General features: G+C 39.8%; 1 protein-coding gene across 3 annotated transcripts; it reads right to left on the bottom strand.

Annotated features, from left to right (window-relative positions):
* Positions 1-6,614: 6,614 nt before the first annotated feature.
* MSANTD4 (Myb/SANT DNA binding domain containing 4 with coiled-coils) lies at positions 6,615-25,561 on the bottom strand. Of its 3 annotated transcripts, XM_054975027.1 has the most exons (4): positions 25,429-25,506; positions 11,274-11,337; positions 9,457-9,945; positions 6,615-8,026 (listed from the first exon to the last, which is right to left on the bottom strand). In XM_054975027.1, the coding sequence occupies exons 3-4, from the start codon at positions 9,916-9,918 to the stop codon at positions 7,454-7,456; spliced, it is 1,035 nt and encodes a 344-aa protein (XP_054831002.1). In that variant the 5' UTR covers positions 9,919-9,945; positions 11,274-11,337; positions 25,429-25,506; the 3' UTR covers positions 6,615-7,453. The 3 variants fall into 3 exon arrangements, with proteins under 3 accessions (XP_054831002.1, XP_054831003.1, XP_054831001.1); XM_054975028.1 differs by lacking the exons at positions 11,274-11,337; positions 25,429-25,506 and adding an exon at positions 25,509-25,561; XM_054975026.1 differs by lacking the exon at positions 11,274-11,337 and having other exon boundaries at positions 25,429-25,461.
* Between the last annotated feature and the right edge of the window lie 1,215 nt (positions 25,562-26,776).

Raw genomic sequence — 26,776 nt, 5'->3', positions numbered from 1 at the left:
CCCAATGGGAGGCACATCCGTTTTCAATATATTTTGTATAGTGCTCATTGCTTTTGAGAACTTTAACTGTCAAACCAGAGCAAGGGTGAGTTCTGATCATAAAAGGATTGCACAGATCAGTATAGCTGTATTTGCTTCATGCCTACATCACACAACCCATATATGCAGTGGGATTGACTGTCACATGTGCATCCAATAATCCATCAGACACCCTACGCACTAGACTGGTGAATGTTTGTACTGATCCCCACCCCATGCGTGCCATGTGCCACATTCTTAGTTCACGCAGATGCAAATGATTACTTGATGGAAGCACTTTTGTTTGGAAATGGTGCTCAAGTTGTGAGTATCGTCCATATTTCCTTGAGCTCTGAGAACAGCACTATCAGAATGTTACGAAGTATTTCTGCTGTTAGCCATTTAAAGTTTGCTCTGTGGAAAAATGCAAGAGCCATCAAGTCCGTCAGCATTCATTAATGGTAATTTTAAAAATATGTTCTCACAACAATCTAATGAGTCCAAAGCAATTTGCCCAACATCAACCTGCGAGCTCTATGTCTAAATTGGCATTTGAATTGGGGTCTCCCTGTTTTGTTCAATATTGCATTTATTTATCGGTTCACAAGTTCCTTTGATTGACTTTTGTTCCACTTTTCAGTACAGAAGAATCTCCAACATGATATAGAAAAAACAGTAACATTAATCTGGCAATGCTTCCATCTCAGACATCACAGTACTCTGGGGACCCCACTTTTCTTTAAGTCCTTCTGGTTGTTCCCACCACCTTTCACCAGGTGGCTCCTGATGGCTGACAACTGGATGACATTGCTGTTTACTCTCCAGGACTACTTTTTTTTTTTTGCTTTACTTTCCCAAGGCAGAGAGAGGAGGATCCAGGTAGAATGGCTTTGCTTCTGCTAAGACTCTTGACTATGACAGTTTATAGTTAGTTTCATATAAATGGCTGCATGAAATTGCCAGTGTCAGTATACAAACACAGTTGGACTCAACAGCTGTAACTGCAGCTAGAAAATAATTATGCATATTAGGTCCTCATTTACTCCTTAGTCATAGATGGACTTATTATCTCTCTGGATGCCATTGCCTGTTAATTTTCCTAGGCCAGTAAAAGGTAGTGAGCCACAATGATCTATCATGAGTGGAGATAAATGATTCAGTATTCTACTTATCAAGTATTATCTATTATAAAAGTGAACATGTGACACAAACTGAACTCACAAAGTAATGGCTGTCACAAGCATACAGAAAATACAGATCTTTGCCATTTACAGATTCGTGACTCACGATTTAATTGTGTGACACTGTCTCCAGCTCATTTTTACAGCCACCATGCCATCAATCATCATCATAAGCTTTATTGCACTGGCTCACAGCCTTAGCAATTAACATCAAAATACCAACAACATCAAAGTTAAAATACAACAATCACAGTAACCATAAAAACTCAAGTATACATTACAATTTTATAACAATCATTAAAATCACAACAAAAATTTGAGTTAAAACTGACATCAATTCAAACAATTCAGATAGTTGACAAAATACATAATTTATCCATCAGCCACAGTAACAGTGGATGGTTTTAGTAAGGCCTTTATCGCTCTTGCAACAAACTTTGCCATTTGCACCATTATCCATTTATTTTTGTCAGCAAATAATATGGTCAGTCTATCATTATCCACTCTCCCTGGATATTGTAATAAAATATTTCCGCGATATCTTTCACGTTCCAATGCAAATCTTGGGCAGTAAAAGCCCACATGGCCTAGATCCTCAGTAAAATTCTGATCATAAGTACAGAAACGTTCTTTATATAGGATTGCATTATAATGTCCTCTTTCCATTGCCAATTGCAAGGTATCCAACCATCCTTTAGTAAATGCTTTCTTATGCGTGGGACAGAGTAAGTCAGTAAGGTAGAATGGAGGAGTTAAAGGAGGAAGCGCAAGTTGCTCATAAAGGGGAGCTATTCTCAAGGTACTTAACGGTGCAGCGTCCATCTGAACACTTATATCTAGCAGCTTTTGTTTTATTAATTGCTTTGCCGCAAAGAACTCAAGTTCTCTTAAACAGGCTTCTGAAAAACTGAGCTTGGCTACTAAATTCAATATATAACTCTGCCATGGATTGCCTTTCCCTTCCTCATAAGCCATGGTTAAGAAACATGAACCTGACCCAAACCAAATTTTCAACCAATAATTAATAACTTTATGAGCTGAGACTGATATTGGCAAAAAGGCCAATTCCGATTTAGTTATGGCTGCTGGCGTTGAATTAGGGACTGCTAATAGCATACAAGCAAACGTATTCTGATTTCCAATGGTTTTAAGTTATTAGTTCCCCAAATTGGAGCTGCATATAGTATCTGTGGCAATACCTTGGTCCTATAAATTTCTAACAATGGAGGTAGCCTCCCCTTGTTCTGTAGAATCTACGGATACCGAGTACAGCCTTTTCGAATTTCCTGTGCATGCTCAATATGTGACCAGGAACCAGAACTATGAAAAATTGCCCCAAAGTATCTAAAAGAGGACACATATCCATCATCCATTTATGAAAATGGGGCCTTTTACTAAAAACTATTATCTTAGTTTTCTCATAATTGACTTTCAATACATTGTTCTTACAATACAAGCTACACTGTTTTAAAAGTCTTCTAAGACCAACCTGTGAATGGGATATAAGTAATGGGTCATCAGCCTAACCAGAAAATATTGTGTTCCTGACATTCACCCATATTGTTTATATACAAGTTGAAAAGCAAAAGCATCAGGATACAACCCTGGTGTATAACTTTTGAAGTTGGAATTGAATTGGACAATTGGCCTTATTATTCTTAATTGTAGATATTAAAGACTTTATTTCACAGGGGGTCAAAGGGGGGCAGAGAAATAATAAGCCTGCTGAGTTGGTTGTAGTAATCTTAGCAGTGTCAGTCCTTTGTTCAGAATCACTGAATAGCTGTGAGAAATAATCTTCCCAGCTATCCTTGGATACACATGAATCCAAGTCCTGGCAGACTCTTCCATCCATTTTTACAAGTGCCAAAACTTTGACATACATCTTTTTGGCACAGAGCCAAGGCAAGTTTGTGTCAGGAGGCATGCTTTTTATTCCTAATAAGTTGTTTGTAATTGTTACAGAGCTCAAAGAAAGACTTTGGTGAATATTTGGGGCCTGCTTGTAAAAATATGCCTAAGTTCTTTTTTTTATTTAAAAATTTACTATCAAACCACTTACTGGAATTTTGTTGCTTTTCATTCCTAACTAAAAAAGGCTTCAAGAATGTAATTATTATATAGGGCCATGGCAGTGTATCTTTAGCAGCAAGGATTTCATCCTTAAGTTTAAGAGCCAATCACTATTTAATACCTGTTGTATTTGAGACTGAAGTATAGAGGACCATTTTAACTGAATATTGGTAGTGATTTCAATTTGAGGTACTGGAAGAGTATCAGAATGTTTTCAGAAATGCAAATATAAAATATAAGTGGTTGATGGTCGCTTTCTGGGAGGTACCCTACTAAAAATAGTGAGACATCACTCAAGAGAATTGATGATACTAGTAAATAATCGATAACATGAGCACTCCTCTGATTAAAATAAGTAAATTCACTGTATTTATCTCCCTCTGTTACCATTAACTATTACTACATTAAATTTGTTAACCTGTAGGTAAAAAAATTCCCCAGTTTTATTAATCAATTGATCTTTTGATCTCCTTTTCTCATTATAACAGTCCATTGCATAATCCTCAATATTATGTCCTGGAATATTGTCACTAATGTGAACACTAAAATCTCCCAGGAGAATAATCTTTACCATGGGAAATCTGACCTCAAACTATCCTACTATATAAAAGGCAAGCTGTATTGGAAACAACTCACTTTTTATCCTCACGCAGCCACACTGCCGACAACTCTGGCCTCAAGGCCGCTGTGAAGCACCCGCTTGCTGCTGGGGGGGATCCCGCCGAATCAGCAGCCTAAGCACTCCTCCTCATGCCTCCCCTCAGCGCCCTCTCGCTCTGGCCTCCAGGCCACTGCAAAGCATTCACTTGCCACCAGGAAGGGGCCTGTCAAATTAGTTTTCTAGAGCCCATTGTATTTTTTCACACAATGGGCATTGTTGCTAGTAGGAGTTAATCATCCAAGTCAGACCAACAGTGCTCATAATAAAAAGGAGAATAGGGGAGGACATAGATGTCAATTTCTAGAATTTCCTTGTTTGTAGCTATCATGAGGTGGGCCATCACCGAGAATTCAAAGGTTGGCAGCAAAACTATAGTACATTTAATTGATGTGGATATCAAACATGCCAATCTGCTACTAGGGCATCTGCTGTTCTTAGGAGTGCATGCCTTCAATGTAATCATTACAATATTACATTTTGTGGGAAACTGGGGGGGTATTTTGGGGAGGCAGCAGAACCCTGCCTCCCAGTTTTCACTATTCACAGCAGATCCTCTGTAAATGTACCTAAACCATTAAAGGACAGTTCATGCATGTGGGCAGCCCCCATGTGACCATGATGGAGTGTGCAGGTCCACTGACAGGCTCACAGCCAGGACACATTCACAGAAGGTTGTGAGAACCATTACCTCAGCATTTAAGCTATATATGTGGCTGTCATGACGTACTGGCTTGAAAACTACTACTGCAATAATGAAATTACAGTGGCTGAGTGTGCAGGTGCTGGTTCTCAGGAGCAGTGCCTTCATGAGTATGCACTATACACAGGACTCTGGATCATGACCTGTATGAGCAATTTATACAACTCTGCCCCTACATAACGCCCACTGCTATCAACAGAATTTGTTCAAGAGCAAGAGTTAACTGCACCCATAGCCACATATTTGATCAAAAGCTTAAAACATCATGGTGCACTTACAAAGATAAAAGTTTTCCAACATCTATAAGCAAAACCTTGCCAGTACACCATCTCTTGACAGTTATATCTGACTATTGACGAACATTTCTTGGGGGATTGCTTCTTTCAAAACTCAATGAGTTCATTTGTAATTCTAAGGGTCTCAAGTCTGTCACAGAAATAACTATCAAAGGCTAAAAAATAGCAAGTATGAATTTTTATATCAGAAAAAAGCAGAAGAGGTTTCTCCTGTTTCTCTTCCTTCTCCGTATTTGTGAGAAGTCTATATCATTGCTGCATATAGACAAGTTATAGCAAGGATGAGGCTCTTTGGAGCAAGCAGGCTAGTGTTTTGCACCATTTCCTAGCACAAAATATAACCCAGTGCTAATATAATAACAAAGAAGCCTCAGAGTACAGTGTACATATTGGCTAAGATGGGGAACTAACTTCTAGATTGGGAACCTTAAGTGTGGGATTTCACATGGCAGGATTTCAAAAATAGAAAACTGTTATGGTCCCAGGCTGCTAGAAAGGTTTCCATTTGTATAATATTGTTTACAATGGAATGAATAAGATTCCAGTAAAAATGTGTATGCCAAAGCAAAACTTTAAATGAGCTCTCATAGGGTAGAACTCAGAAAGTTCTCACTTCCTTAATCTTATCTCCACTCCCCAAGACAACCATCCAAGTGAAAAGCAGTGCTGAAACTATCAAAGAGAGAAGATCCAAATTAAAGTTTTACTCTCCCCTTCCTCATGCACACTTTGATAGAGCCATCCATCAAGAGTAAGCTATCTCAGGAAGGATCATAAGCCTGATGCAATGTAATTACTGAACTAGAAGTATTGCATTACACAGCATGAAATGAATTGGTAACCGTGCTTTATGCCTTATGAAGCAACTGACTAATGATTGAGTACTGCAATTAGGAAGAAAAAATGGGAGAAACCAGCCATGGTATTCCACAATCCAGTTACACAAGCCACTGAAGTGTGGCTAATGAGTAGTGAATACTTAAGATAAGCGGCATGGCAATTTGTGACAGGATGCATGTGGCACTTGGCCAGTGCTAGGTGATAACCAAGGGTAAAAAGGACCTCATACCTTTACACATCAGGTGTCACTTGTGGGTAGCAAAGGCAGGGCTATACAATATAGGTGCACCCCATGCATGGAGCCAGTGCGATTGGTGAGCTAAAAGTCTCAGGGATATTGCAATAACCTGCCAAGAATTCCAGTTCGTCCCAACCCCAAACAAAATGACAGAAAACTCCCAGCAGTTCCTAAGGTGCCATAAAAGGAGGATATTCAAAGAGAAAGTTTAATATTATAAGTAAAATTACTGTAAAACTAAAATTGCCAGACATCTTTAGTGTTAGGCACAGAAAGCAATATAGTAATAGTGAGGAGTTTTTGGAAAAAGTTATTGTGCAACAGACTTCATTTGAGAAAATTAAAATTACCTATAATTTTGAGAGCATATCATCTTTGGCAAGACAGACTTTCAAAAAGAGATCCATGGTAGCCACTCCCAGTGGTTAAGTGGACGCTTGCTAAGGACATTTGCTTTGTATTGTCGAAGGCTTTCACGGCCGGAGAACGATGGTTGTTGTGGGTTTTCCGGGCTGTATTGCCGTGGTCTTGCCAAGACCACGGCAATACAGCCCGGAAAACCCACAACAACCATCGACATTTGCTTTGCACCTGAGAAGCACACTTCTTTCAGTAATAAAAAAATAACACTTTGCAAAATAAAAGTAATTACATAGTGATATAAATAAACTTACATGTACAAATAATCTATGTAAATCCTATAAGATATATTCCTATTCAAACACGTGAATGTCAAAGTAGGCCATCACAGTTATCTACAGACACTAGAATTTCTAAGATTTGGCTTAGAAATAAATGGTTAAATTTATGTTTTCATACATGAAGCTTCATTTATTCATTTTCTACAAGCACATGTACTGAGTAAGAACACTACCAAGAGCTTCAAAGACACTTTTGTAAATTCATCCAGAGAACACACTTCACATTAAAGGCATTACTTTCCATGGTAACACTATGTAACACACAAGGCCTAGCTTTAATCTTATTCCTTCAGATCAAATGCAAATTTATATTGAAGGCTCCTATGGATTTAGAATAATACTCTTAAAATGATAAGGTGCAGCTATGCCTTGATTCTTAATGTGGACGTAAAGTTACACAACAAAGAATGCAAGAGGACGGTAACACTTCTTTCTTACACTGAAACACAGCTTCACACACAAGCTCCATTTACACAGGCACACTGACTTGCTGAGCATCAACCCTCAGCTTCTTTTAAAATTTGAGCACAGCAACATTCAACTCTGGCCAAAAGAGGGGGGGGGGAGTGAACTGTCAAGCTGTAAGTCTCACAGTATCAGAACCATGTAAAGCAGGGCTTTTGCAAGTGGTGAAATACTTTGAAGATAGGGCAGCCCAACACTTTTAATGAAATCAAATTAACCTTTTCAGAAAAAATATGAACATCAAAAAAACACAGTGACATTGCTCAGGTTTTCACCAAATTCACTGAAAATGTCCTTCCCGCTGAATTCTCAGGCGTTCTTTTTCAACTTGCAAGCGTTCTTTCTCAATTTGAAGCTTCTCTGATTCAAACTTCAGGAACTGCAGCCTCTCCTTCTCTAACTGTAAGCGCTCTTTTTCAATTTTAAGTTTTTCTGTTTCTAGATCCAGAGGCACAGCAGGCTTTTCTGCCTGGCTGGTATCATTCTCCGGGGAAGGTTTTTCAGCATGCAGTGCCTCAAGTCTCAGTTTCTCTCGCTCCATCTGCAACCGCTCCTTTTCCAGTTGAAGCTTCTCATGCTCCAGATCAATGTGCCGCAAGCGCTCTTTTTCAATTTGCAGCCGCTCCTTCTCAACTTGCAGTCGCTCTGCTTCTATATACAGGCGCTGCTTTTCTAGCTCCAGCTTCTGTTTCTCCAGGCTGATGAGTAAATGGGAATCCTCGTAAGCTAGCCTCGCTTGGGCAGAGCTTAGATTGCCAAACTCTTCAATGTGGGTGAAATCAGGAAGATCATTTTCCTTTTTGGAATCTGGAAACACTGAGGACAGAATCTCCTCTTCTTCGGCAATAGGAAACTAAGGAAATCAATTGAAGCATTTACTGATAATTATAAAGATGGCCTACATTTTACAGATCCAATTCACAAATTTATTCCAGAGTTTCATTTGGAAACTGCCTATGCAAATCTTATGTTAAAGGTTTTACATATTTACACAGAAGCTAATCAGGCAGCCTGTAATGCTTATAGCAGATATTCTGGTGATCACATAGCTGCTGCCAAAATCATCTGCCCTATCTTTTATCTTCTTTATACGTCTGTAATATCTAACAAACTGTTTTATAAGACATCATCAAATTGCATGTCACCCTTCCTTTGGTCCACTTCCCTAGCAGGGAAACTTCTAACTTCATTCACTGGGGGAACAATGGGGGAAAGATGCAGACAAATCTACATAGTTTCAGCCTGAGATGCCACCAAGAGAGGAAGTATAAGAATAGACCTGTGTCTTCATACAGATTTTATATATTAACTGAAAAATGTATTCCACAGCGTGCAAGGAAAGGAAAAGAGATGTCTATGGCAGTACATTTACAGTGCAACTCTACGCAGAGGCACACCAGCCTGAGCCCTTTGATTTCAATGGACTTGGACTAGGATAACTTTGCAAAGGATTGTACAGTTAGTGTACTAGAGAATTTTTCTCCACACCTTGTCCTTTAACCTGCCTCAATTCTAAAATGTGGAACATGCTGCAGCAGAAAAGACACAAATACTGGGCTCTCAGCAAAGTTTATTCCAAGAACTGAAGGACTTGAGTATACTAGGGGCCACATTGGTCAGGCAGCTACATTTGGGAGATGGAAGGGTGTGAAATTGCTCCTTTCTTTCTCTGCTCCACTGAAGGAAAGGGCAGAAGGAGTAATCTTGTTACTTTCTCCCTCCCCACTACAGCCTCCCAACAAATGAGCTTATTAGTACACATAAATCCTTCAAACACAGGAATAAACTTTCCTAGGAATAGAAATGCCTGCGGAGGGGGGCGGGGAGATCCTGGATTGTCAGTGCTTTCCGCTGGCTGTTCACAGGATCCAAGCTAAACTGTCCAGTCAAAAATCCAACTAAATAAATAGACACTATGTTGACATTCCCACTTAAAAGCACAATCCTAACTACTAGGCCAAAAAGATTAATCTTGTAAAAGAGTTTTTCAGACTAATATAAAACTGGGGAGGGGGGGGGGCAGGAGTCCACAGCAAAGGAACAAACATAATCTCCTATGTCTTGCACACAGATGTAACAATTACAGCACAGTCCTAAACAGACGTACTCCAATCTAGAGTAACTCTTCATAGGATTGCACTGTTAAGGAAGCTTTCTCATCAGATGTAAAAGGCTATGGAGCCAGCTGTCACTGCACAATAACTGAAAATAATACATGAGCCAGGAAAACATGCAAGTCCCACCTTACATATAAAGTCCCTTTACAGTACAGTAACTACTCACTTCAAAACTCTGTGGATCCTCCTTTTCCTCTTCCACTTTGATTTCAGTTAATGATCCACCTGATTCCCGGAAATCTGTGATATTCTGCCATTCAAAATTAGATTCATTTGGAAATCCAATTTTCTCATCAATATCTTCATTGAGAGAGTCATCCAAATCAGATGAAGGAAGATGAAAGCCAGCACCTACAAGTTTAATGTTGGAATTCAGTCGCTTTCGCTTCATAAGGGCTCTCCAATCAAGGTATCGTCTTTTCACTTCTGTTCCTGTCCTTTGCTCTCCTTCACCTACAGCATTCACACACTCTGCTATTTCCTCCCAAGCCTTCCGTTTCATCTCGTTAATTGTTGTATTTAGTTGTTTAGAAAAAAGTACTTCTCTCCTTTTTCGGATTTCCTTAAGTAATGTTTGGGTTTCTTGAACGCTAAAATTGCTTTTTCTTTTCCTTTTTAGTTGTTTCATCTTTTCCAACTTTCAATGTACTTGTTTCTGTAGCAGACAAAAGAGATTTGTGGTGAATTCTTTTGTTCTCTAATAATCAACCTAGAACCCAGTATGTTTCTGCACAATGAGTTGCTGCTTCAACTTGCTAGATATTCCTCTTTGAATAGTATACATGTAAATGGCAAACAAAAAGATATAGATTGCATTTTAGTCAATTAATTCAGCCCCATTAAGCAATGCTTGATTCATCCAAAAAATGGACTTATAGAAACACAGTATATTGTGGCAACACAATTTTATGAGGCAGCTGGGCTTAATCTCAAGGACAAACTGTTTTTAAAGTATTGGATGTTGGCTACATCACTGGTGTCAAATGTAATGCACACAAAAGTAAGTTCTCAAACTTTTCCTATACTTCTCTACCAATAAAGTGTCACCCAATCTTTTTTTTTAAAAAAATAAATTTTTAGTAAGTGCAAAATAACAAAAAAAGAAAAACAATGCTGGCAACAAGAACAAAAACAGTGTTGGAAAATCTATATATATGATTCTATAAAAGGTTTCCAAATATCCAAGTTCATACACAATTGCTTTCTATATGCAATATTTTCAAATGCGGGTAAGTTTTTAAGGTCCTCAATCCAATGAGTTACAGGAAGTGGGCTTTTGTCTTTCCAGGGTTGTAGTAGAAGTCTTTTAGCAACTGCAAAGGCATGGAGAGTCCACTGTTGACCACTGGTTAGGTTCCAAGAGACAGGCAAACAGTTTAAAAGGACACTAACATCCTCAAAAATAAAGGATTATTCTAATACAAAATTAGTATGAGTAATGACTTCCTCCCAAAAGGACCAAAGAATTGGACATGTTTGAAACATACGCTTCTAAGCTACACTGCCAACAATTGGACACTGTACTTAATTCTTTACTAAAAAAAAATGCTGTTAACATCCAATATACCCTAAACATAATTTTTTTACTGAGTAAGTCATAGCTTAAGATCCATAGCAGCAAACAAGTATAAGGCTTAATGCTTTATCCCATTGTTTTGGCAAAATTACCCCATCTTGTGCTTATCATGGCACTCTACAAGTCACCTCTTATATTCAAATTTCTTTTTGAATTTAAATTTTGGAGCTAAGTATGTTTCAACACTACACCTCCATTGGAATTTTCACTTACCATGATTAATCCCTATGCATAGTTTGCAACCCTGATCAGCTGGCTTGCAAGTCATGGTTTAGAGCAGGGACTCCCAACCTAAGGGTCTTGGGCTGCAGGGGCCCTTGAGCTCTTTCTGTGCGGCCCTCCAACCTGCTTGTTTGCTGCTATTACCCTCAAAGCATTTTCCCCCAGACCCACACTATTCTTCCTACCTCAAGAGGCACCATCTACTGCTGTTCTTCCTGTCATCTTTTCCAACTTTCAATGTACTTGTTTCTGTAGGTAAAGCAGAGGGTACATAATTCTGGCATGTCAAGCCAGAGGTCTGGAGATGCCCATAGATGTCAGGGCGCACTCACTAAGGGAAACAGCAACACAGGCAGCCTATAAATCTTTCAGTCATTAGAAACGATCAATAAGGTGGTCACATTGAAATCAGTATAGTCTCTCATCAAGAAATATAGGATAAATTGTCTTCCACAGAGACTACCTTTAGCAGGAGGGTACTACTAACTACACACCCTCTAGGTCTGGAAGCTGGACTACCCACCTTGGGGTACACTGTTCTTGTATGTCCAAAAAGTAAGGACTGTCCCACTCCCAGAGAATGGAAGATTTGTATTCACTTATTGTGAAGCTTCCTTTCTCGGGGTCCAGGAGTGGGGCAGTCCTGCCCACCCAAGTTTCTTACGGGGCTGCTTCTAGGATTGGATGAAGAGTTATGACAATAGTCTTCCTCCCAGTGGATTCAAGGGAGGGATCTTTCTATTAAAAAAATTGAGAGGAGTTATTATTTTCCCTTCTGGTATCGTGATGGGGAGTCAGGGCTTGGGAACAGACTGGTGATTCCAGGGACAAGCCCCTCCCCTCCGGGATCAAAATCTGCTGACTGACCCTGCCTTCGGAGAGGAGGAGCTATATCCTAAAAGTAAGGACTGCCCCACTCCTGGACCACCGGGAAAGGAAGCTTCACAGTAAGTGAATACGAATCTTCCATTCACAGTTATGGAGTGGGTGTCATCAATATGCAAATTACACCTATAACTCTATGAGCAACCTAGGGCTGTCAGCTCCAATACTCGCCGTTGCTCTGAACGAAACGGGGGTGGGGTGAGTGGTACGGCCTTTCCTTTCCCCTGCGAGCTCCACACTGCCTGTGGCCTTGGCCTCCCTGAGTACTGCGATTACAGGCGTGCGCCACCACGCCCGGCTTATCTCCAGCAGTTTCTTCTTCATCAGGATCACAGTGCTCTGCAGAGCGTTGCTGAAAACGTCCTGCTCGGATGGCAGGACCAGAAAGACTGGTGATTCCAGGAACAAGCCCCTCCGCTCCGGGATCAAAATCAGCTGACTGACCGTGCCTTCAGAGAGGAGGAGCTATATCCCAAAAGTAAGGACTGCCCCACTCCTAGGACCACCGGAGAATGAGTTCTTTTAAAAGCTTTACATTGAGGTTGAATAACATGGGAGATAGGATTGGGCCCTGTGGAAACCCCCAAGATAATGCCCATTCTGATGACAGCTCATCTCCAATAGCAACCCTTAGAGTCTGTTCCATGAGAAACGATTTAAACCAAATCCAAGGCACATCCTTTGATGCACATTTCTGTTTCTAAACGCCTCAACAGGATAGCATGATCTACTGTGTCAAGGGCTGCAGATAGATCCAGGAAGAGCACCGAAGCATGGTCTTTGCCCATATTCAGATGGAGATCATCCATTAAAGCTACTAGTGCCATCTCTATCCCATGACCTTGTCTGAATCCAGACTGAAAAAGGTCCAGAACGTTAGAGTTATCCAAGAAGATCTGGGGTTGGTCAGCTACTGCTCTCTCAATCGCTTTGGCCAGAAAGGGCAGATTAAAGACTGGGCAATAATTGGCTATGTAATTTTTGTCTAGGGATGGTTTTTACATTAGCACGTGGATAACTGCCTATTTGACCGGCCAGGGGAAGGTGCCCTGAGTTAGCGATTAATACACAACAAACCTCAGTGGTTCACTTACGTGAACCTTACTTGATTTTAACAGCCAAGATGGGTAAGGATCAAGCACACAAGTAGTGGCTTTCATAGATTTCAGGATCCTGTTAAGATCTGTCATTATAATTAATTTAAGGAAGTCCATATGTGAGCCAGATAGTGTATTAAGTATTTCTTCCATCTCGTCTGAATTACAGCTAGCATCCAGATCAGACTGTGTTTGTGTTATTTTATCAGCGAAAAATGTAGCAAAGGCCTCACAGATAATTTTCCATTCTTGAGACTGTAATGGTTCAGATTTAGGGGTTAGAAGGTACCTTAAACAACTGGGATGGCCGTGAACTAGCTGACACAATGGTTGCTGAAAAATGTTTCTTTGCCACTTTCATTTCCGCTTCATAGGTCTTCCAGGGGTTCTGCAGCATGCTATCAGTTTCCATGCAAGTTTTCCACCAGCATCTTTCTAGGTGTCTTCCAACCCTCTTTAGGTCACCCAGCTGTGTGGTTAACCATAACAGCTGGCTTCCATTCCAAGGGCAAGAGGAGTCAACAAGAAGCAATGGAGTCAACAGCTTCAGGGAATTTCAGGTTCCATGCTCCTACAGCAGTTTCCATAGAACATGTGTCTGGAATTCTAAAATCCTCCATTGCATTTTGGAATCTAGAAAGATCCACGAACCTTTGTGGGCAAATCATTTTAACTAGAACCCCCCCCCATTTTGCAGGTGTTGGGGGGTCATCTTTACTTTTGCCTTCAGCAGATGATGATCTGACCACAGTTCAGACTGAATATCTAATGTTGAAACAAGACTTTCCCTCAAAGGCTCAATACAGTCGAAGATGTGGCCTCTTTACCATGTTGAAGGCTATATACACGTGTAAGAAAGCTAAAGCAGCTGTATTAATGGGTACAGGAGATGTCTTTTGCAAAAAGGCAGGAAAAAACAGTAAAAGGGCTGGTATTTTTGCAACAACAACAAAAAGGATACAAAGTGTTTTGCATACAGAACATTTCTAGAGGCTCCATCCATCAAGGCTCCTCCAAGTGGCTTCCAAGGTTACTGGTGAGGTTGCAGATGCAGGCAAAAGCATTCTAGCTTCCACAACAAGAGCTGGGTGCTCTGACTTTTTGCCTTGCTTTTTTTTTTGCCTCTCCTCCCCCACCCACTCGTTAGGAGTCTTCTCATGCATCTGTGATTGCAGGAGCAGGTGAGTGGTGCCTTGAGCTCAGAGGGAAGGAGTATTTTCTTAGCAGGAAAGCTTATGGAATTTCTCTTCCCACTTCCTCCAGCCAAGTTCCTCTCCCCCAGCTGTCATTTTGCTTCTCATGATTGAGGCTGGCAGGCAGTGATGTGTATGTGCACTCTGCATATAATCTGAAGCCAACTTAATGGAGTATCCTCTACTCCAGGTGGGAGGCCACCCTTTCATTCACTCTCTCTCTCTCTACCTGCCCTTTTTTGGAGAGCCCCCAAAGTATTAGCATGTGTAGATTTAAACCTCAAGGTAGTGTGTTTATTAAGAAAGAAATTTCATAGTATTCAATGTACTTAGGATTGTAACTCTGCCATCTGGTAGGTCAGATTCATAATCTATTTTAAAACAATTCCTAGCCTGTGCATATGGTCCAATATTCCTGAGAACTTTAAAGGCAAGGGTCACTTCTCTTCTTTGCCATGGTTGAAATGAAAATCCTCAGCTAATGGCAGCTAGAGAGGGGTGGATTTGATGGGAAAGGGAAGACTTAGATCCCTAAAACTATGCTTCTCATATTTTTATTTATTCAAGGATAATATTGAAACTCTGCAACTGCTGCTCTGCTAAAAGGCACTTTGAATCCTGTCACAAGAGCTACTCAATGTGCCAAGGCGAGGTGCGAAAGAACAAGATAAACTCTCTTTAAAAACATTTTTGCAGCAAAGAAGTTTTAGAAAGCATGTTGAGAACCTGTCTACTGTGAGGTCCAGCTCTCATTTAGTGGTAGGCCATTCACTGATGGTGAATTTGTTTAAAAGTGCATGGTTAAACTAATGGAGGAAACATGCCCTGATAATGTCTCTTGTGTTAAATATGTCATTTATCTGCAATCACCAGGCATGTCCAAAAACTACAAGATCTGCATGTCACTGATTGTTAAAAAAAGTTTTAGGTTTTTTCATTTGGCATTAGATGAGAGCAATGACATTACAAACACTGCTCAACTACTAATATGTATTACAAGGAAAGATTCCAACTTCAGAATTACAGAAGAGTTATGTGTACTGTAGAATTTGAAAGGTACTACAACTGCAGAAAACATTCTTGAAGGTATGTGAATCAGTAGAAAATCTTGGTTGACTTGGGATAACTTGAAAAGCATCATAACTGACAGTACAAGAAATATGGTGGGAAATAAAACTGGTAGAGTTGCAAGAATCGGTGACGAGATAATGAAATTAAATGGTACACTTCCTATGCAATTTCACTGCATCATCCATCAGCAAGCCTTGTGTAATAAGATTCTTCATTGGGAAAGTGTGATGTGTATTGTTGTATCCAGTATTAATTACATTAGGTATCAAGGCTTTACTTATAGTCACTTTCAAAATTTTCTCTCAGAGATAGATGCAGAATATGGAGACGTATTGTACCATGCAGAATCAGGCGGCTTAGCAAAGGCAAAATCCTCAAAGATTTTTCCAGTCTTCATGATGAAGTTGATGTCTTTCTCAAGGAGAAAGGAAAACATCAAGAAGTACTTTCTGACCCTGGATGGATTTTTGATTTGGCTTTCTTAACTGGTATTACAGAGCATCTGAACACACTGAATCTAAGCTTGCAGGGGAAGAGCTTGTGTATGACATATATTCTGAATAGAAAGCTTTTCAAGCAAAATCAATCCTTTTTGTGAAGCAAGTTAGTGAAAGTAACTGCCCAAACTTCTCATGCTGCAATGGACTAAAATTTGAGAAGGATGGGAATTTACAAATCAATATTGAAAGACATGTCAAAGCACTCAACCTACTGCAAGTGCAATTCCAGTAGATTCACTGATTGCCATAAGCACAGAAAGAAAATAAGAATATTTCAGAATCCATTAGAAAAAGCACCAGAAGATGCAAGTAACTTTTTTCAGATGGAACTAATTGATTTGCAACCCAATGATAATCTCAGAGACATTTAGATATAAAATAGTCTGTTAGATTTCTATTGTGGTCTACCTGATATATTTATCAACCTAAAGAAATTTGCTGCAAGCATGTTCACCATCTTTGGCACCACATACACCTGTAAACAAACTCTTTCCAAGATGAAAATTGTGAAATGTAAGTGTAGGTCAAGACTTACAGATGAACATTTAAATGACATTTAAGGATGTCTGTCACAAACCTTGACTTGGACATTAATGCCTTGGCTAACAGAAAACAGCAACAAAAACCACACTGACTTGGTAAGCATGTGTATCTAAATAAAAGGATTTGACAGTAAAATATTGTTCCAAAATGGACTGCATTCAAGTTTACATTTCTTCATTAATCTCTGAATGTTTACTGTTGATCTAAATAGGTCAGTTCATAATTTTGTTACGTTTTTATTTAAATGTAACCCTCTTTAGGCATTGAGCACGCTAATGCGGCCCCCATGTGCCAAAAGGTTGGGGACCACTGGTTTAGAGTTACTCACTGATAGCAAAAATGGCAGTGCAGATGTAACACTGCACCATGGTGAGGTCCGTAAGACAGAAGATGAAGGGGGGAAAGAGAATCAGATGAGCCCAAGGATACACCAACAATGAAATCGTAAGCAGAGTTACACTCTTCTAGGCTCACTCAACCCAGTGGGTTTAGAATGGTGTTAACTGTTTAGAATTACATCATGAGTGTCTTAACCATGTTTAGGAAATCAAGCAATGTTGTCTCCACCAAATCATACTATGGCTTTAATTGCACAATTAACTGAGGTAAGAAAAAGGCATGTCTGTTCAGACTATTTTTCAGGGTATGAACAAGCTACAGAACAAAGAGTATATACATTAAAAAAATTAACTCCAAAGAACAATTTAACAACAACAAAGTTATGGTACATCCCCTATTCAAAAGGAAAAAAACATGCTAATATCCCTTTAAATTTCAACACTGAAAATAAAAGGATTCTATCACAGAGGCACATATAAAATTACAGTAAGTTCAATAATTATTTGTTTGGAAAAAACTGGAATTATTTTTGGAAGTACACAAAATAAACTATATATATACATTTTATAAAACCCACTTTATTATACAGGCTGTGCGTGAGGGGCGGGGAGGATAGCATATCAGTGACTGTACCGTTCTATTCTGATACCAGAATTTTAGACTTACAAAAATGTTGTTAAGGTTGCCCATAAAACCAATGCCACACTGCAAGTGATGACTTAATTTTTGTCTTCAATTCAGTATGATGTAATTTTATTTTAGCAAGAGATGTGCTGCTACCATGAAATCACATCTCTTAGCCCTGTGGCACTTCAGAGCAACTCTAGCAGCCAAACCAGCTGCTGATGCTGTTAATATTTAGAACTGACCTAGTGCCTACTTATTGCAAGTACATTTAACATTTGCTTTATAAATAAGTAATCATCTTGCTTTAATATATTCTTTTTAAATTTTCCAGGATAAAAGCCATTTTTAATTAAAACATTTCTATCCCATTGTTACCCCAAGAGATTTTCTCACAGAATCAGTCACATGGATATGAATCTCTAGCTTTCTTTAAAATGATTAAAATTGACTACAAGTTTCACAATAATAATTCAATTTGTAACTAGCATATACCATACCTGTTTAATTAATTAATTGATGCTTTAAAAGTACTTGACCATTATTTTCACTGACCAGCCCTAAATAACCAAAACTGTTTTAAATTGGCATTTAGCCAAGCATCGGATCCCTGCAAAGCATTTAGGGATTGTACAATGTGTCAGTTTTTCTCCTCTCTCAGAAGGATAGATGGGGTAGCTGTCCTGTCATAAAGGCAATGTAACTGGAAGTAACAATGCTGTCACCATGCCATGCCATTTGCATTTGTAAAACAAACACAATTGAGTACAACCGAAACATCTGTGCACATGTACCATCAGAAAACTACTCAACCTTCAATCAGATATGATTATGCACTATAAATGAGCACTGGACAACAGGCAGTGTCACAGAATCACTTGAACAAAGTGGTGGTGCTTTGCAATGACAGTCACCAATTTGTGCAGTTCCATATATGGAAATTTACCTGTAGAAATTACTGGGGAGATTTAGGTTAGAGTGAAAAGCTCCACTGAAGTCATTTGAAATGCTACTGTCATTCACATTCAACTCAACCACAGTACTTAAAATGACCATAAAACTCTGAGTGTTGTCCTGTACAGCAAATTCAGACTTTGTGCTCAGGCTGCCATTAGATAGATACCCTGCCATTCTATAATAGTCAATTAGGTTTTTGTCTCTAAACTTTGTCTTTTATTTTATCAGCTCAGTTAATACTATTGGGTCATTTTACTTTGTGGATTTTGCCAGATGTGTCTTAAGTGAGGACATGATAGAAGTTTGCAATATTAGGGAAAGAAGGTAGAAATTTCTCTCTTTCATATAACATTAGAATTCAGGACCAGTTAATGGAAATGATTGGCTGTAGAGCCATACTTACAAAAGAAAGTACTACTTCATATAATGCATTATTCCATTACCCCAAAATGGGGCAATGGAAAATGGCTTAGAAGGCATTAAGAGGAAGTTAAAACTTAAATTCACAGAATAGGTCTACCAATGGTTATTGCCCATAACGGCTAAATGGAACCATCAGGCATACATGTAATAATACCTCTGAACAAAATGTACTTTGGGCAAACAGTGTTGACAATTCATGTCCTGCTTATAGGTGTCTAGAAACATCTGGCTAGACACTGCTGAAAGAGAATACTAGGATAGGGATAGGCTTCTAATTACGCCACTTCAAGTTTAAACCAAAAGTGATGTAATTGGAAGACTGCAGAGTGCATGTGTGCGAGTGAGAAGTGGCACCCCCCCCCCAATCAGGCATCATTCTCACCCCCCGTTTACAGGTAGGGGGACTTGGCAACTCTGAATGGGCCCACGGGTTAATCCAGCAGTGCTCTATTTTATGTCAGTGACAATATCAAATATAACAACAACCTTCTCTTTTTACATTTCTATACAGCTTCAGTATTCTGAAGTTGACCAGAAATAAATTCTATCTTAAAAAAAAAAAAAAACAGAATCCCCAGGCCACAAAATTTATCTCCCTTTGTCTTCCATACCAGTATTTTTCATATAACGAGAAAGCACTAATTAATTCAGAATCAGTGAATAAAATAATAATAATGATAACATTTGATTTATATACCACTCTTCAGGACAATTTAATGCCCTGAGCTTGTCTCACAACCAGCTAAAGCCTTACAGAATTTTTTTCTAAATTATAACTTTTACATTTCCGTGCATGAAATTTCTCATCAAGGCTTGTGAATTATTAATCTTTGCATAGATTAAAGCAATCAAGTGTTTAAGTTCATATGAAAAAGGTGACACAGCTGATGAAAAGCATACCGTGATATAAATGCAGCTCAATTAGCCATGTCTTTCCTGGCTAAAATTCCTTCAATAAAAACTCTTTAAAAGATAGGAAATGTGTAAAGGAATTTTTGTATGACCTCTAGTCTAAAGATCTATTTATGAGTATTATTAGAGCTGCCCTCTCACACAGAAGGCAAAAGCTTTTCTTTGTAAGCAGATTCCTTCTGACAGTTTCAGTCAAGCAAGCTTTTATTGGCATATATAAAATATAAAATTTTAAATACAGAGACTCCATACAAAATGAGATTAAAATACAGATAGGAGCAGGGCAACAGTGCAGCAAAACCAGTACAGAATATTACTTGTCAGGGCGTATAGCCATGGCACTGTAGAGAAACTTAGCTACTATTTCAGTTATTTCCCCATCTGGGTTGTCAAGCAGGAACTGAACCTTAAAATCATCAGAAAACTCTGAAAGTTGGGCTAATATAGGATGTAGAAGATCCCGGCGTGGCGCCAGATAACAAGGGCACTGGTGAAGAACATGGGAAACAGTTTCAACACAGTCCACCAAACAAGGACAACACCTGCTGGAATAAGGAATGCCATGAAATGTGCCAGATAAAATGGCTGAAGGAAGAACATTAAATCTGGCCAGAGAAAAGGCTCTACGTAGATTGGGAGCCAGGAGTTGGTAAAGGTATACTGCTGGGAAACTTACATTAGGGAAAATCCCCAAGTTTAGGGGAGAACACGTTCTATTAGCAGAACTATAGAGAGTTTGTAACTCTGACACAGTTTAAAACACTAAAAACTGCAGGTCAGGAAGCCCTATAGTAAGGAGAGAATGTCACCAATTTCTTTGTTTTCACTTTGTACTCAAGAATTAACCTTGGATAAGCAGTCTCTCAGAAAGATACCCAAAACTCTTGTGTGGCACCAGACATTTAGCATGTTTATATTACAGAGAGATTGTATTGTCTTGTCAATCACTCCTGTTTTGGTGCCATGTCTCCTGAAGAATTTGATTCTGAAGAATTGTTTGTATTTAGCTTTGTATAACAATTTTATCTTTTATTCTGTAAATAATTAGCTTTGAAAGTATATTAGATTATCTACTATGGCTGATCTTTATCATATGTCCTAACAAGGCATAGCATCTGAGTTTTATTTATGAAATAAAGCTCGTATTTCTTCATTGATCAAAGTTTGATGTCTTAATTAACTGAGGTTGACAGCTGTTAGGGAAAATAAAAATTAAAGCAGAGAATTTTTTTTTAAATACTGTAATAAAATAGCAGCAAAGAGAAAGTAAGTGTTAACTGACTGATATATGCTAGTTTTAAAGTTCAAATTCCATCTTTGTTGTAGTGGTTATGAGTGCGGGACTCTAATCTGGATAGCCAGATTTGATTCCCCACTCCTCCACTTGAAACCAGCTGGGTGACTTTGGGCTAGTCAACAGTTCTCTGGAGTTCTCTCAGCCCCACCCACCTCACAGGGTGTTTTGTTGTGGGGATAACAACATACTTTGTAAACCGCTCTGAACAGGCATTAAGTTGTCCTGAAGGGCGGTATATAAATTGAATGTTGCTGTTGTTGTTATTTTGAAAATTAAATTTATACTGCTGTTATACATTATATTTTGTCTTAGTCTCTTCAGTTCTACTGCTAATTTTAAGGTCTCACTTTTACATTCAGTTCTGAAGTAGTAAGGTCTACAGTTCACAAGAAGTCTGCACTCACAATCCTGACTGGCTTTTTGTCACATGCGAAAGTTTGATTTTTTATGAAGAACTGTGACACAGTTTAAGTGTCTTCTGACAAGTAGAATTTTAGTAGCAGAATGCTGAAGACTTGCATCACTGATTATTTATTTATTTTTTAAACTACCCTCTCAAAAACCCCTGGGACCCAGAGTATGGTTTAAGGGCACTCAGTATGCTGAAGTTAAGCATATAAGTCTGGTCAGTGCATCAATGGGATACCTCTTAAGAACCTTTTGTAAGCCGTATGAACGAAGAACAGTGCACTGCAGAAAATAAATGCACTGCAGAAAATAAATTAAGTGAGAAGTTTATAAATCAGAATGATCCTATATATCTGCTTGGTTCTGAAATACTGAAAAACAATTGTCATGATATTTTTTTCCTGTTAGGATACATAATAAGCTCCAACACATTCACTGAAACATGGGGGAAAGAGCTAATCCAAGAACAGAGTTTGATATTTAGTAACATCAACAAATACAATTGATTGCAATACTATTTGACTGCATATTCCTTTGTAGAAACCTACTGGGCACAAAACCCAGGAGTACGTTTAAATGAATAAATACTTTAAATACAACCTAGAGTGAAAAGCCTAGGTATCAAAATAGACAAGCCTTCAGACTGGACTTAAGTGACCAAGAAGACTTGATTCGGTAGAGCATGTTGAGGATCCAAACAGTAATCTGCAACATAAATCAGTCTAGTCCTTATAAAATTAACCCCAAGAAATTTGTCTTTTCCTGCAAAAAGTAAGTTGGCTTACTGGCTTTAGTTGTTTCACTGAGTACACAACAGACAGCTGCAATCCTTCCCGTTACAGCAACGGTATTTTGTAGTACAAACTGCATGAGGCCCAAATTAGTAAGATCATTTTAGATGGGATATCAACATCTATTAATTTTAGTGCTGCTATTACTATTGATCATCTTCTGATGTCAGTAAAACTCAAAGACTATCAGTATATTGTATTAAAAAGTACTCTTTAATTTTACAGGATGGGATCCTATGAAAAAGTTTCAGGCACACTAGATAATCTGTGCCACACAGCAAGCTTCCTATTCTGCTAAAGCTTCCATTTGAAAAATTCCAGTGATTTTTAAATTGATCATTGTGCAACTGGTTTTAGTGGAAAGAGAAGCATGCTCCATGGCAAAGAGTATCTAGTTTGGGTTAGTAACTTTGGCTTCACAGGATCAAAGCCAAATAACTTGCCAAAATCCATAGAAAGTTAGTTACGCCAAAATCTAACAAATTTATTTCAACTTTGCCCAAGCAAAGGGGACATCATCAGATACCCTCTGCAGTATTATATCGTAGCCTTGATATTTGCTTCCCCCTCTGCATCCATGCATTATGTATTTTGGCCTAATCTCTAAAAGCCTGATTTCAAAATTAAAAACTGCTCCATCATATCCTCCTTTGAGGAAACTGAAATGCCTGTTAGTCTCATCTTCTAATCGCAACACATACACCATACCCTTTTTCCGTATCTATTACAGCAATTTCTAAATGGAGCAATGAAAACCCACAACAGTTCAATGCACAAATCTTCTTTGCAAAAGCTTTACATTTTAGTATCTTCCTCCAGGTATCCTCATTATCTTCCTGTTTGGTGCCTGTTTTGATGTTTTCACATGCAGCTGTCCATAACAACTCCAATATCTCTTTCTTGAATAACAGCAAATTTAGAATGCAACATACTGTAAATATAATTGGAGTTCTTTCTCTGATACATTATTTTACATTTATTAACACTGAATTTCATCTGAATTTTTCACTTCAACTTTCCTTGGGCTGCAAAATAGAGCCATAATCATCACAGACCGATTTAAACGCAATTGAAAACACTCTTGAGCAAATACATATTGTACAGATACACAAAGTTTATGATTTGCTTTCAATGTAGTTACAAGTAAAATCATCTGGAAGCAGAAATCTGAGAATAAACCAGAGATGGTAATGAAGTCTTGCATCAACAATTTTAACCTCAAATTCCAGGGCTCTTTCATTCATGGATCAGGTCTCAGAACTTGCAGATCCAGTTTGAAATGGTTCTAAATTGGGCCTTTGAAGCCCTAAAGCCCAATCCAAAGTCTAGACTTTTTCTCTCTCTAAAAGCTCAGGAAATTCATCTGCTTGCTCTGGATTGTTCTGGAATAAATGGAATTAGAATAAATGCACCATTACTACTACAATATAATGCAAACAGATAATGTGAATGCCACCAGGTAAATCACACCTTTGAAATAATTTACCTTTAAATCTACTACTGCAAGGGGAAGTGAAGAAGACTTTCAAATAATATTTCAAAGGAATATTGAGTAACAGCACAACTAGTTTTTACCACAAAAGTAAGTGAGTGGGTGGATGGAACAGCATCCACTTTATACAAATGCCCCCCTCTCACCACCCACTGGACCTTTAAGGAACACCTTCTCAAATCAAGAAGTATCAAGTAACGCAATTATGTCTGTCCATGACTTTTAAGTACGGAAAAGCTGAACACAGACCAAACCTGTGACAGGTAGAGGAAAATATACTTATCATGTAAAATATGGTAGAACCTTAGGTGACCTCTAGATGCCTCTCACCACACCAAAAAGCTACCCTGAGTAACTATCAACTGACTCTCAAATATCTGGGACTGAACCAGTAATACTGGAACTTCATATGGCAGAAAAAAGTGGTAGAACCACCTATATCACTTCAGAAAGTAGGTGGTAGGTTCCTGTATCTTTAACATTCCCATAAACCACGTGGCTCCGACATGGAACCCACTAATACCCTTCCTGGTTCCCACCAAGTGTTTTTAGGAAGTGGATGGGGCCAGGTGGGGCTTTTTTCAGCAGGGCTTCATACGGATCAATGAGGATCCAACTGGCTGTGAAAATGTTTTAAAAGTTGCAACAGCAGAAGCAGCCACCACAGCACAAGGATTTTCATTGCGTGACTGAAAGTAAACTGTATGTATGCAAGAAAATATTTTTAAACAATGTACTCATTTTAATACAAAACTTCTGCCTGATATGGCATCACTCCCTGATATTTTGCAGTTTGCTGCACCACCGATGGCAGCCATTTTGTAGTTGCACTCCCCTTCCCATCTGATTTACAATTGCACCTGCAAGTTCAAAAAGGTTGGAGACCCTTGTCTTTAACTAACCACAATCCTATCTACAAGTAGGAAACTGCCATAGTAAAGAAATGTATTCCAGTACCAGCTTTCAGGGACTAAAGCCCATTTAACTGCATATATGCAGCAGGCCCTCACTACAAGTCATTTTACCTAGGATGCATAAAAAAAAATACATGTGGCATGAAGAGCCATAAAATGCAAAATCATAGGACTGTGTAAAATTATAAACCAAGGGGAAAAAAACATGATGAAACTATTTTGAAAAAAATTTGAAGAGCAAAATTCGAGTCCAGTTGCACTTTAAAGACTAGATTTCCAAGATAGGGGCTTTCAAGAGTCAGATCATAAGGTGGAATAAAGTTTCAGTAAGTCTTTAAAGTACCACAAGACTCCAGGTTTAGTTTTTTGCTGCCACACATTAACCACACAACTCCTTTGCAATGCTCCCCATAAACTAGGGTCCTACTTGCAGAGAAGAATGTGTATGTGAGATTTCCTCACAGTGGCACAGCCCACTCTGTCACCAGACGACTGTACCACTTTTTTCTCTCTATTACTGGAGCGGGGGGGGGAAACAGCTGAGTCAGAAAAGAGGGAAGGTTAATATTACAGACGCACCGCGACTCAAGGCACAGTCTGGGGAGGAGGAGACGCTACGAGCCGCCTGAGAGGGAGAAGAAATAACGTTTTCCTGAAAGCTTGTTGGGGAAGCGGGTGAGGCCGTGTCGGCGGAGCGAGGCGCGGTTGGGAAGAATGCCCCTGAGGAAAACTGCGCAGGGTGAAGGGCGGGAGAAGGGAGGAAGGAACAGCCAAGTTTTCCTCACAAGCGGGCCCCAAAGCCGTTCTCTCTGCCCCGCTGCTCCCCTCAGGACGGCGCAGCTCCTCCCCCTTCCTTCTCGCCTTCCCACCCCCCGCAGCGGCCAAGCGACTCACCTGCGCGCCACGCTCCCCCCTCGGAACGCCGGCCTCTTGACCCACCCCCCCTGCCGCTGGCAAACCCGCTTGTCACTCACTTCGCCACGCGGCGCTCTGATTGGCCAGCGGCCGCGCGCTCGTCATCCGCGCGGCGTGCGCTCCCCCAACGGTTCCAACCGCCTCCCTCTCTCGCGCTTCTTTCCCTAACTCGCGCAACTTTGCCCCAGCCCCACCTCCCCGCGTGCGCGCTTGCTCGCTCTGCGCCTCTCTTCTCCTCCCTCCCTTTTTCTTTTTCGCCGAGCCTCTTCTTCTGCCGCGCCTATTGGCTCGCAGATGTGCTCGTTAACTTTCATTGGCCGTGAGAGAGGGTGGTCGCTGATCTTCTCGCTCCTCCCTTTCGCGGGGAGGGACTTGGACGAGGCGAGGGTGGGGAAGGAGGGGCGCGGCCCTGGCAACCCAGCCCTTTGTTTTGCTTCCGTCGTGAGGGGATGGTTTGCTCTGCTCTCGAGTGAAGGGAACATTTTCAGGCCTGAGGAGCGGTTGGGAGGCGATGAAAGTTTTGTTAGCTTTGCGAGGAAAAGTGGAAGCCCTTTTGAGGGCGCGTGAAGCGATTGGCTGATGCGCCCCGTCTGTTTCCATGGAAACAGGCGGGGCCGAGCTGAGGAGGTGGAGGCGTGTGTTGTCTCGTGCAAGTTTACTCGGAAGGAAATCCTGCCTTCAATGGGACTTCTTCCACAAATCCTCCCAAGTTATATGATGGGCACGAAAGAGTGGGGATAAGAAGGGCGTTTTCACGACGGAAGCGACATGGGCAGCTGATTATAATGCATTTATTTTCTTGTCACATATTTTTGGCCCTGTACAATGCTTTTCACATACGACAGCAGAGATTGCGTGTCCTAAGCAAGAGACGCAGTTTCTAACCGGCCAGTGTGGTTAGCTAAGCAAGTGAATTTGAAGTTGTGATCTGAGCTTAAGAGACACAAAAACCGTATTATTTATCACTGCCGTTACATCAGAGCTCTTTTGTCTATAAAGGTATTTAATGTGTGCTGAAAATGCGTATGGCACTAACAACCCAGTTTCTTAAGTTGATAGATTCGTGGGTCCAAAGTTGTGAAACTTTTAATGAAATTCTAAGCCGATTTAAACCAGTCTAAGCCCATTGATTTCAATGGGTCATTTCACTGGAGTAACTGTTTAGGATTTCATTCTTTTGTGTATGTGTGTATCTCCGTGACAGCTTTTTCCACTCCTTTCAATGCTAGGGAAAGCGTCCGTTTCTTGTTTCATCCATGGAGTTTTATCCGGCAGAAATGGTTTGGGAACTAAAGTTGAAGCCTCCCTCAAAATACCAAGATTGGAA

This window comes from Eublepharis macularius, chromosome 3 (assembly GCF_028583425.1).
Source record: "Eublepharis macularius isolate TG4126 chromosome 3, MPM_Emac_v1.0, whole genome shotgun sequence".
NCBI lineage: Eukaryota > Metazoa > Chordata > Lepidosauria > Squamata > Eublepharidae > Eublepharis > Eublepharis macularius.
This window is presented reverse-complemented; position numbering and strand designations above follow the sequence as displayed.

Excerpts from the sequence above, each read along its gene's own strand:
- MSANTD4 (XM_054975028.1), bottom strand. The coding sequence starts at position 9,918 with ATGAAACAACTAAAAAGGAAAAGAAAAAGCAATTTTAGCGTTCAAGAA. Across the intron at positions 8,027-9,456 it reads AGGATCCACAGAGTTTTGAA|TTTCCTATTGCCGAAGAAGA; the intron begins GTGAGTAGTTAC and ends TGATTTCCTTAG.